Source organism: Rattus rattus, chromosome 9, assembly GCF_011064425.1.
Source record: "Rattus rattus isolate New Zealand chromosome 9, Rrattus_CSIRO_v1, whole genome shotgun sequence".
Taxonomy (NCBI): domain Eukaryota; kingdom Metazoa; phylum Chordata; class Mammalia; order Rodentia; family Muridae; genus Rattus; species Rattus rattus.
In genome coordinates, this window is record NC_046162.1 from 31,784,263 (window position 1) to 31,798,710 (window position 14,448).

The window sequence follows — 14,448 nt, forward strand, 5'->3', positions numbered from 1 at the left end:
AAGTCATCACTGAGAAGGTGAGCAGAGTGAACAAGAAAAGCTTATCCATGAGGAGGGAAGAATGAGTGTCTTCAAAGACTCCATGACAGGTGAGCTCATGGTGGGGGAGAACCCTCAGGGATGGTGAGTCAAGAGGATTCCAGGGAGCACTGAAGGAAAGGTCTGGATGGCGATGGAAGGACCAATGATGAAACTCTCACTTTTCTTTCAGGAGCATGCTGGGTTTTGTTCTTTCAGGGGAGGGTTCACTTCAGAGTTATGTGTCCATTTACTGGGGTGGGAATCAAGTGCACAGTGGGTGGCGAGTCAAATGTGAGGCCACCGCTATCATCTGAGGGCAGTGTTCACTGTGTGACTGGATAGGGGCTCGAGTGCAAGAAGTATTTTGGAGAAGGTCTGAGCAAATAAGAAGCCAGTAGCTTCTGGTGCTTGGGATATGGGCTTGGAGAAAGAAAGGAATCAAAGATGGCTGAAGTGACATGACTCAGGCAGGTAGACTGACCAACTAACAACTGAGCTGAGAAGGGGGAGAAGACAGGTGCTCTTCTGGAGACTAACAGTGGTTCCATTTATCCACCTTAGGGAAAACTGGCCCATTGAATTAAAGGAAACCGTCAAAGATGGAGAAAGAAATATTGCTTATTAGTTCACAGTATAAGAGAGTTAGGATGAGGAAGAGGGGTGGGGAGTCTATGTGGCTGAATGTCTCTATCAGTAGGACAAAGGTTCCCACCACACAAGAGGAACTTCTGTGAGCGCTAAAGGGGACCCAAGTTATTTTTCTTGGTTGAGATTAAGACCAACATAGCTAGGAAGATGCTTTAAGGCTTTGGAGACAGTAACTCACTCTTATGGGAAACCTCGTTCCTGGGTATTGTTGTTTGGAAGAATATGTGGGCAAATATTCTGGCACATCAGACATGTTGTGTTCTGTGGAGAAACGGATGATGTGGCAGCTTTTTGGTCATCGGTCTGATGTAGCCCATGCTAATTTAGGGAGTTACCGAGGGTCTTTCTGTACAATGAACTAGGCAAATGCTTCTTTCCCCCTTTGCAGTGGGTGAGTTAGCTAGAGACCAACACACCAGCACAGGGACTTCCCAGAGGTGCAACTGCCAACCACCTATGTAGGAGGCCTTATGCTTTATAAAGAGCACAGGCTATTTCCTACAGCATTGCTCATTTTCTCACCAAGAAAGGAACCATGTAACAAATCACTGTGTTCAGCTCAAAAACAAGCTCCCTGAAACCAAAAGAGGGGGATTTCTGCCTTTGGAACTTGGAATTTCGAATCATGTGTTTCATGTGCATTATCTTATTCAGCCAGCCATATTCATTGAGGTCATGCTTTGAACTAAATGGCTCCCCTAGGGGCTGTCCGGATGTGGCTGCAAACAATAGATGATATTTATATCCCAATGAAATGGTACAGACATTAAAATAGGAAGCATTTATGCAATCAAATGAGGTAAGTAATAAAAATTAGATCAAGGAAGGACCTTGGAGGTGTTAAATTTTTAATATTTTTTTTTATTTCTAGAGAATCTGGTACTTGAACAGGGATAGGGGTGGTTTAGGGATAGGAGTCTACATAGGCAAAGAGCCTGCCTTAGAAACAGGCTTTGACGAATGAGAGACCAAAGATGCAGATATGTTCAGTTTGACAAAGTTCAAGGAAGCACAATGAACAGTGGGGAATGGTGTGGGCTTCAAGACACTAGTGGGTGCAGATGTGCTCATGTGTGCTCATGTGTGTCTGCTTGTTTGCCTGCAAAAACCTGATTTGTATTAGACTGCTTTGGGAAGTCATTGATATACTTTCAGTAGGAGTTTTTTTTAATCACTTCACACTTTAGTAGACTCACAGGAACTATTGTGAAAGGGGTTTAGTAACAGAAGTGGGGAAATGATGAAAAACTATACATATAAAATCTCTTTTTATATATATATGCATATATTTACATATATATGTAAACCTTGACTTGAAAAATCAAGAGGTTTTCAGATGGCTTGAATTTTGGTTGAATGATTGAAAGAAACATTGGAATAATAAAGCTTCTCAGGCCTTTGGCTTGAGTAAAATAAAGGGTCAGGAATGAAGCCAGCCATGGAGACACACACCTGGAATGCAACACTAGGAATGCTAGGTAGGAAGAGTGCCCTGAGGTCAAGGCTAATCTTGGCTACATAGTGAGTTTTCAGTCTAGCATGGAGTTTAGGGCAAGACCCTATCTGAAAAACAAACTAACAAACTAACAAAAGACTGAGAAACATCCCAAGCTTTTATTTCATATATATATGTATATATATATGCATGTGTGTGTATGAGTGTGTATGTATATATGTATGCATGTGTGTATGTATATATGTGTGTGTTCATACACACATGCATACATATATATACAGTCATATACATAAATGTGTGTCTACCTGCATGTATGCCACATGTGTGTGGGTACATTTAGAGGCCAGAGCAGGGCATTGGTTCTCTTGGAGTCAGAGTTACAGGCAGATGTAAATTGAATAAGATCAATTCTTGGAACAGAACTCATGTCCTCACAAATGGTCTTTGACACAGAGCAATTTCTCCAGGCTCCCATCCCTACATCTTTATTACCTTTCCTCACAATATATAAGTTCTCCTTTGCACAGAAAATAGACCTAGTAATGTTAAATTGTGATCCAAGCTATTTTAAATCAGTGCTGTATGGTAAAGCCAAGATATTTCTGGATGAAGGAGGATTGTCCAGTAGTTCTGTGACTCACCAAAAATAGATTCTATTCTTCTTGGTATCAATGTCTACAAATAGAAACACAAAACATAGTTCTGTGAATTAGCAAAGATTGCATCATGTGGGTTGAGGCATTTGAAAGTCCACTGTTCTGTATGTTACAAAGCAAATGTGAACTACAAAGCTGTATCTGACTGAAATAGAAGGATTCAGAAGCAAAAGCATGGTGCTTCATCTCAGAACTTCTCTGCATCTATTTTCAGGTGACTGTGAATCACTGAGCCATGGGAATATGGCTGAACGAATCGTCTGTAGATGGGTTCATCCTCCTAGGCATCTTCTCCCAGAGCCAGACTGACTTTCTCCTCTTCTCTGCGGTCATGCTAGTCTTCACAGTGGCACTCTGTGGGAATGTCCTCCTCATCCTCCTCATCTACACTGACCCCCGACTTCACACCCCCATGTACTTCTTCCTCAGTCAGCTCTCCCTCATGGACCTCATGCTGGTCTGTAACATTGTGCCAAAGATGGCAGTCAACTTCCTGTCTGGCAGGAAGTCCATCTCCTTTGCTGGTTGTGGCATACAGATTGGATTTTTTGTCTCTCTTGTGGGATCGGAGGGTCTCTTGTTAGGACTCATGGCTTATGATCGCTATGTGGCCATTAGCCACCCACTTCACTATCCCATTCTCATGAGCCAAAGGGTCTGTCTCCAGATTGCTGGAAGTTCCTGGGCCTTTGGGATCCTTGATGGAATAATTCAGATGGTGGCAGCCATGAGCCTGCCCTACTGTGGCTCGCGGGATGTAGATCACTTCTTCTGTGAGGTGCCAGCTTTACTGAAGCTGGCCTGTGCAGACACATCCCTTTTTGACACCCTGCTCTTTGCTTGCTGCGTCTTTATGCTGCTTCTTCCTTTCTCCATCATTGTGACTTCCTATGCTCGCATTTTGGGGGCTGTGCTCCGTATGCACTCTGCTCATTCCCGAAAAAAGGCTCTGGCCACCTGTTCCTCCCACCTAACAGCCGTCTCTCTCTTCTATGGGGCAGCCATGTTCATCTATCTGAGACCAAGACGATATCGAGCTCCTAGCCATGACAAAATTGTCTCAATCTTCTACACAGTTCTTACTCCCATGCTCAACCCCCTCATTTATAGCTTGAGAAACAGGGAGGTGATGGGGGCTCTGCGAAAAGGGCTGGACCGTTGCAAGGTTGGCAGCCAGCATTGAAAAGCCATGATTGAGATGAGAGATGGCTCAGCGGTCAAGAGCACTAACTGCTTTTCCAGACGTCCTGAGTTCAGTTCCCCAGCAACCACATGGTGGCTCACAACCATCTATAACAGGATCCCGTGCACTCTTCTGGTGTGTGTCTGAAGACAGTTGCAGTGTGTTCATATAAATAAAAATAAATAAATCTTTTAAAAAAGAAAAGTCATGGCCCAGTGCCTGGTTGTATTGCCTGCTGTTTGCATTTCATTGGTAAGTCATCTTTGTTTTGTGAATCTCTGTTTCTGTATAGATAGAATCGTGCTATGGCTCTCTACCACAAGGATTTTGTAGGGACTACTTCAAATGACTCTGAAACCTCACGGGGAAGCATTGCTACACTATTATTGTCATTATTGATCGTAACATCCTTGAATTAAATTTACTCTATTTCTCAGTTATTCTTGGTGATACTTGTCTTTTATTGAGTGCTTACTAAGAACTAGAATGATCTTATTCAGTTCTGTACTATTTAATAGGTAATTTAGGTTAAGATATGTGAGTATCTTTTTTTCTTTTAAATTCGCTAGGGTTAGCTTTTATTAGTTTGTAATACATATAGAGACTGTGTATTTGCCTAAGACACCATGTCAAAACCTACTGGCTCTATGGTTGAGTCTACTGTAGACAACCAAGCTTATGCCTCTTCTAAATTCTTCTTAAAATAGATGCTTAATGCTAATTTCTTCCGAAGATGTAATGAAATGTGGGTATCTTAAATGGGAATTTTCTAGATGGTAGGAAATGAGTTTTTTTAAACACTTGAATAGTTTTAGCTCTCTCTCCCTCCCTCTCTCTCTCTCTCTCTCTCTCTCTCTCTCTCTCTCTGTTCTAATAGAGGCTATAAAAACTTGTCCTTTAAAATCTTGTTTGGGGAGGGCGGCAATGGGGGGAGGGTGGGGAGGGGAACACCCATAAAGAAGGGGAGGGGGAAGGATTAGGGGGATGTTTGCCTGGAAACCGGGAAAGGTAATAACATTGGAAATGTAAATAAGAAATACTCAAGTTAATAAAAAAAATAACTCCAATGCCTCCCAGTAAGAGAGCTTAATTAAACTATGGAACTTTCATGTAAAAAAAAATAAAATCTTGTTTAGAGGCCAGTGAGATGGGTCAGCTTCAAAGTCTGACAATCTGAGTTTGATCCCAGAACCCACACAGTCAAAGAAGAGAACCCACTTCCACAAGGTATCCTCTGACCTTCACATGTATTCCAGGACACACATATACTTACATACATACACAGAAAAAAATAAATGTAATCTTACACAAACATGAGTGAGTGTGTCTTTTAAATTTTGGGGAGATAAACTTATTGGAGACCTTTCCCTATTTCTAAGTTCAGTGTTCCTCATTTTCATGCGTTGTAGTTCTTCGCATCTTACAGAGACTATGACCTTACGAGACATGTGAGGTGCAGATATTGTTTTCCCTTCCTTAGGCTGCCTTTTTACTTTGGGGTAATAATTCTGATGCACAAAAGCTTTTTTAAGATTTTATAAAGTCCAATTTTTCTTTCTGCTTGTGACTTTGGCATCATAACTGAGAATCCATTGTGAAATTCAAGGTCATGAATATTGACTTCTACATTTTAAGGATTTATTGTTTTCAGTCTTATATTTAATTCATCGATCCATGACCAGTTCGTTGTGACAGATATCATGCTGCGTAGGTGCTGAACTTCATCCTTTGTGCATGTGGATGGAGATCTAATTTTCCTAATGTTTGTCGAAAATACAGACTTCTTCCTCCACTAAATGACATTAGCATCCTTGCCAAAAGTCGGTGAATCATGAATATGTCAGCTTATTTCTGACCTCAAAGTTCACTTCCAGTTTCTTTCTATCTATTTTTATGCCAGTACTGCACAGTTTTGATTATTCCCATATTGTTGTATTGTTTTGTATTTTGAAATTAGCGACTGTGAATCCTCCAACTTTGATCTTTTTCAATATTATTTTGCTATTGGGATTTCTGAACATTTTCATAAATTTAAAAATTGACTTCTCCATTTAACAAAAGCCATTGTAATTTTGATAGCAGTTTCATTGGTTCTAGATATCACTTTGCGTAGTTTCGCCATCTTAACAACGTCATGCATCTCAATCTGTAGACACTGCACAATCTCATTGCTTAGTTAAATGGTGCATTTTTTTTGGTTTGCTTGTTGGTTTTTAACCCTGGGCTGAATAATTGAATTTAAAGCCTGCTCAATAGGAGGATATTCATGTCTTCATTGTAAACCTAGCCAGATCACTGTGGAAAAGGTCATAGACTCAAGAGAAGGACTTATTACTGCTATATACATTGTTTGTTTGTTTTTTGAAAAAAGCTCTTGTTATGCTGCCCTGGCTTGCCTTGTACTCACTATATAGAAAAGGCTGGCCTCAAAACTACAGAGCTCTGTCAGCTTTTGCCTCATGAGTGTTGGGATTAGAGACATGTGCCACCATGCCCAGCCCTTAGTATAATTTCTAACTGCATTCTAATACTATATATAATCCTTATGCTCATCAATAGGTATAGCTGTTATTCTTCATCAAAGAAGCTTCCTTTTCCAGCAGATGAACACTACTATGGAGAACCACAACTGGTCAAAATGTAGACGATACGTGACTATAGGTGCCCAACCCCAAGTTATCTGCAAAGCAATCCCTACACCTAATGCTCAGGAAAAGTCATGGGAGAGGGAGATAAAAGATTATAAGATCTGGAGAACAGGATCTCTTCTGTGAGTTAGTAGTGTCTTCTAGACACCACGGAAAGTATGGTTGCTTAAAAAGACATGCACAGTGACAACGCCAGTTGACATGACAATGCGGATGAGGAAATTTCACAACTCCTCATCCCTAGATGAAGAGCTCTATAGTCAATCAATGTCTGCTGAGAGTGGGAGAATTTTTCTCCAGGGATGAGAACCCTCATAGTTTACCTAAACCACTACTGGTACAATGCTAAATGGACTCAATAGTGTGTGTGTGTGTGTGTGTACATGTGTGTACACATGATTTGTACATACATGTGACAATAAGAATTAAAGATGAAAAGGTCATGAATTTTAGAGAGGGAGTTGTGAACATGAGAGCAGTTTGAGGGGTGATAGAGTGGATTAGAAATAAGGTAGAAATTAAACACACACACACACACACACACACATATATAAAATTTAAAAACAAAAAATTTTAATAAAAAAATCATACACCACGACCAAGCTGATCTCATCTCACGGATTCAATGTTGGCTTAACATGAGTGAATCAGTAAATATAATACAACATGCAAATAGAACTAAGGAAAGAGATCAATGGTCATCTCAACAGACACAGAAAAGGGCCTTGGACAAGGTTCAACATTCTTTTGTAATCAAATCACTGAAGTCACCAGGATGAGCAGAAACACACTTTAATTTAATAATAGCTACATCACACACACACACACACACACACACACACACACACGCACACACACACGCACGCACAAACATGAAAGCATGCTCACATACACACATGTATACACAGCATACCACAGACACATCTAGAGACAACCCCTGCCCTCACACATGTACACACACACACACATAACTGCAAAGGATAACAAGCTTTTTTTCTAAAGCCAGGAAGGAAGCAAGGAGGCCACCAGTATTAGTATTCTAGTACAGTAAGAATTAGAGCAGTAACAGGAGAAGGAAGGAATGGGATGCAAACAGGAAAGGGAGAAAGCAGTGTCTGTTTGCAGATGATATAGTTAAAAGACTCCACTGACTCCACCAGAAAACACATAGATCCGAAATACACTTTCAACAGAGTGATGGGATACAAAATCAACATACCAAAATCTGTAGTTTTTCTACAGACCAATAGCAAACTTACCAAGAGAGAAATTGGGGTGGAAGAAGGGGTGGGAGAACCCAGTCACAAGGGCTTTAAAAATATTTAGAAATAGGGGCTGGGAAGACAGCTCTGTCTTGTGCTTGTTGCACAAGAATAAGGACCTGATTTAGACCCCTATCTCACACATAAAAATACAGATACCCCCACATTCATCTGTAATCCCAGGGCTGGGAGGTAGAACCTGGCAGGTTCCTAGAACTCATAGGTCAGGTGGCCTTGCCAAATCAGTGAGTGTTTTTTTTTTTTTTTTTTTGGTTAAGACTGGATTTTAATACTACTTTCTGTTTTTTTTTTAACTAAAAATGCTTTTATTGGATATTTCTTTATTTACATTTCAAATGTTATTCCCTTTTCTGGTTTCCCATCCATAAGTCCCCATCCCATCCTCTCTCTCCCTTCTTCTATGAGGGTGTTCCCCCTCCCCAACCACCCCCTTTCCTGCCTCCCTGCCCTGCCATTCCCCTACAATGGGGGGTCCAGCCTTGGCAGGACCAAGGGCTTTTCCTCCCATTGGTGCCCAACAAGGCCATCCTCTGCTACATATGCAGCTGGAGCCATGGGTCTGTTCATGCGTACTCTCTGGATGGTGGTTTAGTCCCTGGGAGCTCTGGTTGGTTGGTATTGCTGTCCTTATGGGGTTGCAAACCCCTTCAGCTCCTTCAATCCTTTCTTTAATTCCTCCAACAGGGACCCCATTCTGAGTTCAATGGCTAGCATTCACCACTGTATTTGACATGCTCTGGCTGTGCCTCTCAGGAGACATATTCAGCTCCTGTTAGCATGCACTTCTTGGCATCAGCAATATTGTCCTCATGTGTGGCAGGCTCTGGATGGCCATTCCTTCAGTCTCTACTCCAAACTTTGTCTCCATATCTCCTCCTATGAATATTTTTATTCTCCCTTTTAAGAAGAACTGAAGCATCTGTACTTTGGTTGTCCTTCTTCTTGAGCTTCATGTGGTCTATGGATTATATATATTGGGTAATCCGAATTTTTGGGCTAATATCCACTTATCAGTGAATGAATACTATGTGTGTTTTTTTATGATTGGGTTACCTCACTCAGGATGACATTTTCTAGTTTCATCCATTGGCCTATGAATTCATGAAATCATTGGTTTTGATAGCTGAGTAATATTCCATTGTGTAGATGTACCACATTTTCTGTATCCATTCCTCTGTTGAAGGGCATCTGGGTTCTTTTCCAGCTTCTGGCTATTATAAATAAGGCTGCTATGAACATAGTGGAGCATGTGTCTTTGTTATATGTTGGGGCAGAATATTTTGGGTATATGCCCAAGAGAGGTAGTATAGCTGAGTCCTCAGGTAGTTCAATGTCCAATTTTCTAAGGAACCTCCAGACTGATTTCCAAGGTGGTTGTACCAGTCTGCAATCCCACCAACAATGGAGGAGTGTTCCTCTTTCTCCACATCTTCACTAGCACCTCTTGTCACCTGAATTTTGATCTTAGCCATTCGGACTGGTGTGAGGTGGAATTTCAGGGTTTTGATTTGCATTTCCCTGAAGACTAAGGATGTTGAACATTTCTTTAGGTGCTTCTCAGTCACTGGATATCCCTCTGCTGAGAATTCTTTGTTTAGCTCATTTTTAAATAGGGTTCTTTGACTCTCTGGATTCTAACTTCTTGAGTTCTTTGTATATATTGGCTATTAACCCTCTATCAGATGCAGGACTGGTAAAGATCTTTTCTCAATCTGTTGGTTGCCATTTTGTCCTAATGACAGTGTCCCTTCACTTAAAGAAGCTTTGCAATTTTATGAGGTCCCATTTGTCGATTCTTTATCTTAAAGCATTAGTGAGCTTTAAATCGAGTAAGAGACCTTGTCTTAGAAGATAGGGTGGTGAGTGAGTGAGAAAGACCTTCACATCAACCTTTGGCTTTACACACACCTACACACACACACACACAAACACACACAATAAGAAAGAATTTAAGCTAATGGAGTCAAAAGACAACTACAACTAAAATCTTAAAATAATTTTAAAAATCAAAGGAGATACTAGAAGATGCAAATATCTCCCATGCTCATGGATTGGCAGAATTAATGTTGTGAAAAACAGCTTCTGGGCTCAATGTAATCAGTATCAAAATTCCAAGTATTTTTCACAGAACTAGAAAAAACAATCCCGGGGCTGGACAGATGGCTCAGTGGTTAAGAGTACTGACTGCTCTTCCAGAGGTCCTGAGTTCAAATCCCAGCAACCACATGATGGCTCACAACCATCTGTAATGGGATCTGGTGCCCTCTTCTGGTGTGTCTGAAGAAAGCTACAGTGTACTCGTATACATAAAATAAATAAATCTTTAAAAAAAAGAAAGAAAAAACAATCCCAAATCATAAAATCCACATAAGGGACTCTAAATGATGCCAACAATCCCCAGCACAAAGAACAAAGCTGGAGTGATCAGAAAGCCTGGACTCAAATGATGCTAGAGTCATACTGACACAAAGACATGGTACTAGCACAAAAGAGACCAGTGGAATAGAGGATAGAGGGCCCAGAGATAAACCCACACAGCTGTAGCCAACTAATTTTTGCCGAAGATGTCAAGATGTCAAAAACTACATTGGGAAAAAGAATGATCTCTCTCTCTCTCTCTCTCTCTCTCTCTCTCTCTCTCTCTCTCTCTCTCTCAATATGTGCGTGCATAGACCAAAGAAAGGTGCTGAGTGTCCTCCTCTGCCACTCTCCACTGTGTAATCAGTAAGCCCTGGCTATCTCCCTGTCTCTGCCCTTCATAGCACTGGGATCACAGATATGCCTGGCTGGCTACATGTGGCTCAACCACAGTTCCTTTAACAACGGTGCTAAGAAAGCTGATATCCGCATATAGTGGAATGATACTAGGTCCATTTCTCCAAAAGTGATCAAAGACCTTGACGTAAGACCTCAAACTCTGACATGGCTAGAAGAAGGGAACCTGTTGAGATATAGCATGTGAACATACTCTCTGAAAAGGCCTCCAAAAACACAGGATACGATCCAACAACTGATCCATAGGAATGCATACAAAGCTAAACAGCATCTGCCCAGTACAGGAAATGGTTGCCAGAGTGAAGAAACAGCTGAGGGCTGGAGAGATGCCCAGTACTTAAAAGCACTTGCTGTTCTTGAAGAGGACCAGAGTTTCTTTCTCAGCATCCACATCTGGCAGCGCATAAGTGCCTGTAACTCCAGCCTCAGGGGATGTGATGGCCTTTCATAGCCTTTATAGGCATCTTGTGTGCATAACCTTTTCCACATATGCATGTTATTTTAATTTAAAGACATAGTTAATAGAACAGAAAAAATTGCTAATTATACATCAGATAGGAGACTAATATCCAGACTATATAAGGAACTCCTAAAATTAAATACCCAACCCCCTAATCATCCAATTATTAACTGACCTAATAGCCCAATAAACAACTCTGCAAAGAAGAACTAAAAGTGGCCAACATACACTTTAAAAAGGTCCAATATTCTTGCCGTCAAAAAATGCAAATTGAAATGACACCAGGATTTCAGTTCTCCCCATTCAGGATGGGCACCATCAAGGAAACAAATAGCAACAAGTGTTGGTGAGGATATGGGGAAAGGAGAGCCCTTATACAGTGCTGGTGGGAACATAAAATGATGCAGTCACTATGGAAGTCAGTATGGGGCTTCCTCAAAAGCTAAAAGTAAAATTACCATTCGACCCAGCTGTCCCTCTCCTGGTTATGTACCTGAAGGACTGAGTCAACCATCCATGTTTGTGTTGCTACACTATTTGCAGTAGTGAGAAACTGAACAAACCTAGATGTCTATCATTAACCTGATGGACAAAAAAAATATTCTACATGTACACAATGTGATTTTATTCAGGTGTAAATAAAACTGAGGCTAACTGGAGAACAACATGCCAAGTGAAACAAGCTAAGTTCAGAAAGACAAACATGCCATGGTTTCTTATTTATTCTTTCACAATTTCATTCAGCGTATTTTTAGGATACTCTGTGTCCCCCAACTCCTCCTAGATACCCACCCAGTCACCTACCCAACTTTGTGCTTTTTTTCTCTTTCTTTTAAAAGAAGAAAACACAAAACAAGCATGGAATCCAGTTTGCATTGGTCTCCTAAGCTTGGGGGAGGGGTGGGAACTGCCCAGGAGTGTGGTAGATAAACCCACTGTCACTCCATTGAGGGTAACTGTTTTTCCACTCCCAGCTACCATCATTTGTGACTAGCTTCTTGGCTAGGAGAGGGACTGTGTGTTTACCTCTCCTCCTTTGTGCTGGGATTTTGTTTGGCTTGAGTTTAAGCATCTAGCAAAGGCTCTCCCTCCTGCTCTCTTTTTTCTCTTCTGTTCTGTTCTGTTCTCTTCTCTTCTGTTCTCTTCCCTTCCCTTCCTTCCCTTCCCTTCTCTTCCTCCCTTCCCCCTCCTCTCCATTAAAGGAACAGTTTGCAAAATGAAGGGGGAGGGAAGAGAAAAAGAAAGAAGTAGAATTCTCATGGCCTGAAAACAGAGTGATCAGTATTTGGGGAGAGGGCAGATGACCAGTCATAGGGAAGCAAAAGGCTTTAGGAAGGCAAAGGGATACCTTACCAGATACTTGTATTCAAATACCATGGTCCTTCAACAGGCTTTAGAGAGAAGAAAGGGAAATGGTGCTAACAACTATGTTGTTGTTTTGTTTTTTTTTTTAATGTTCTTTTTTTTCATCTTTACTAACTTGAGTATTTCTTATTTACATTTCTATTGTTATTCCCTTTCCCAGTTTCCAGGGGGGGCAGCACCCCCCAAACCCTCCCGCTCCCCTTCTGTATGTGTTCCCCTCCCAATCCTCCCCCACATTACCGCCTCCCCAACAATAACTTCCACTGGGGTTCAGTCTTAGCAGGACCCAGGGCTTCCCCTTCCACTGGTGCTCTTACTAGGATATTCATTGCTACCTATGAGGTCAGAGTCCAGGGTCAGTCCATGTATAGTCTTTAGGTAGTGGCTTAGTCCCTGGAAGCTCTGGTTGCTTGGCATTGTTGTACATATGGGGGTCTCAAGCCCCTTCAAGCTCTTCCAGTTCTTTTCTGATTCCTTCAACGGGGGTCCTATTCTCAGTTCAGTGGTTTTCTGCTGGCATTCACCTATTTTTTTCACCAGGTATATGCCATATTCTGATTGTGTCTCTCAGGAGAAATCTACATCCAGTTCCTGTCAGCCTGCACTCCTTTGCTTCATCCATCTTATCTAGTTTAGTGGCTGTATATGTATGAGTCACATGTGGGACAGGCTCTGAACGGGTGTTCCTTCTGCCTCTGTTCTAAACTTTGCCTCCCTATTCCCTCCCAAGGGTATTCTTGTTTCCCCTTTGAAGAAAGAGTGAAACATTCACATTTTGGTAATCCTTCTTGAATTTCATGTGTTCTGTACATCTAGGGTAATTTGAGCATTTGGGCCAATATCCACTTAACAATGAGTGCATACCATGTGTATTTTTCTGTGATTGGGTTACCTCACTCAGGATGATCTTTTCCAGTTCTATCCATTTGCCTACGAATTTCATAAAGTCGTTGTTTTTGATAGCTGAGTAATATTCCATTGTGTAGATGTACCCCATTTTCTGTATCCATTCCTCTGTTGAAGGGCATCTGGGTCCTTTCCAGCTTCTGGCTATTATAAATAAGGCTGCTATGAACATAGTGGAGCATGTGTCTTTTTTATATGTTGGGGCATCTTTTGGGTATATGCCCAAGAGAGGTATAGCTGGATCCTCAGGTAGTTCAATGTCCAATTTTCTAAGGAACCTCCAGACTGATTTCCAGAATGATTGTACCAGTCTGCAATCCCACCAACAATGGAAGAGGAACACTCTTTCTCCACATCCTCACCAGCATCTGCTGTCACCTGAATTTTTGATCTTAGCCACTCAAAATCTCAGGGTTGTTTTGATTTGCATTTCTCTTATGACTAAAGACGTCGAACATTTCTTTAGGTGTTTCTCAGCCATTTGCCATTCCTCAGCTGTGAATTCTTTGTTTAGCTCTGAACCCCATTTTTTTTTTATTAACTTGAGTATTTTTTATATACATTTCGAAAGTGTTATTCCCTTTCCCGGTTTCCGGGCAAACATCCCATCCCCCCTCCCCTTCCTTATGGGTGTTCCCTCCCACCTCCCCATTGCGCCCTCCCCCGACAGTCTAGTTCACTGGGGTTCAGTCTTAGCAGGACCCAGGGCTTCCCCCTTCCACTGGTGCTCTTACTAGGATATTCATTGCTACCTATGAGGTCAGAGTCCAGGGTCAGTCCATGTATAGTCTTTAGGTAGTGGCTTAGTCCCTGGAAGCTCTGGTTGCTTGGCATTGTTGTACATATGGGGTCTCGAGCCCTTCAAGCTCTTCCAGTTCTTTTCTCTGATTCCTTCAACGGGGGTCCTATTCTCAGTTCAGTGGTTTGCTGCTGGCATTCGCCTCTGTATTTGCTGTATTCTGGCTGTGTCTCTCAGGAGCGATCTACATCCGGCTCCTGTCGGTCTGCACTTCTTTGCTTCATCCATCTTGTCTAATTGGGTGGCTG

General features: G+C 41.6%; 1 protein-coding gene across 1 annotated transcript; it reads left to right on the top strand.

The window, feature by feature from the left end:
• LOC116909433 (olfactory receptor 56) lies at window positions 1-4,032 on the top strand. Its single transcript, XM_032913008.1, has 2 exons — window positions 1-89; window positions 2,996-4,032. Exon 2 carries the CDS (start codon window positions 3,017-3,019, stop codon window positions 3,962-3,964), a length of 948 nt encoding a protein of 315 aa, XP_032768899.1. The 5' UTR covers window positions 1-89; window positions 2,996-3,016; the 3' UTR covers window positions 3,965-4,032.
• Window positions 4,033-14,448: the final 10,416 nt, after the last annotated feature.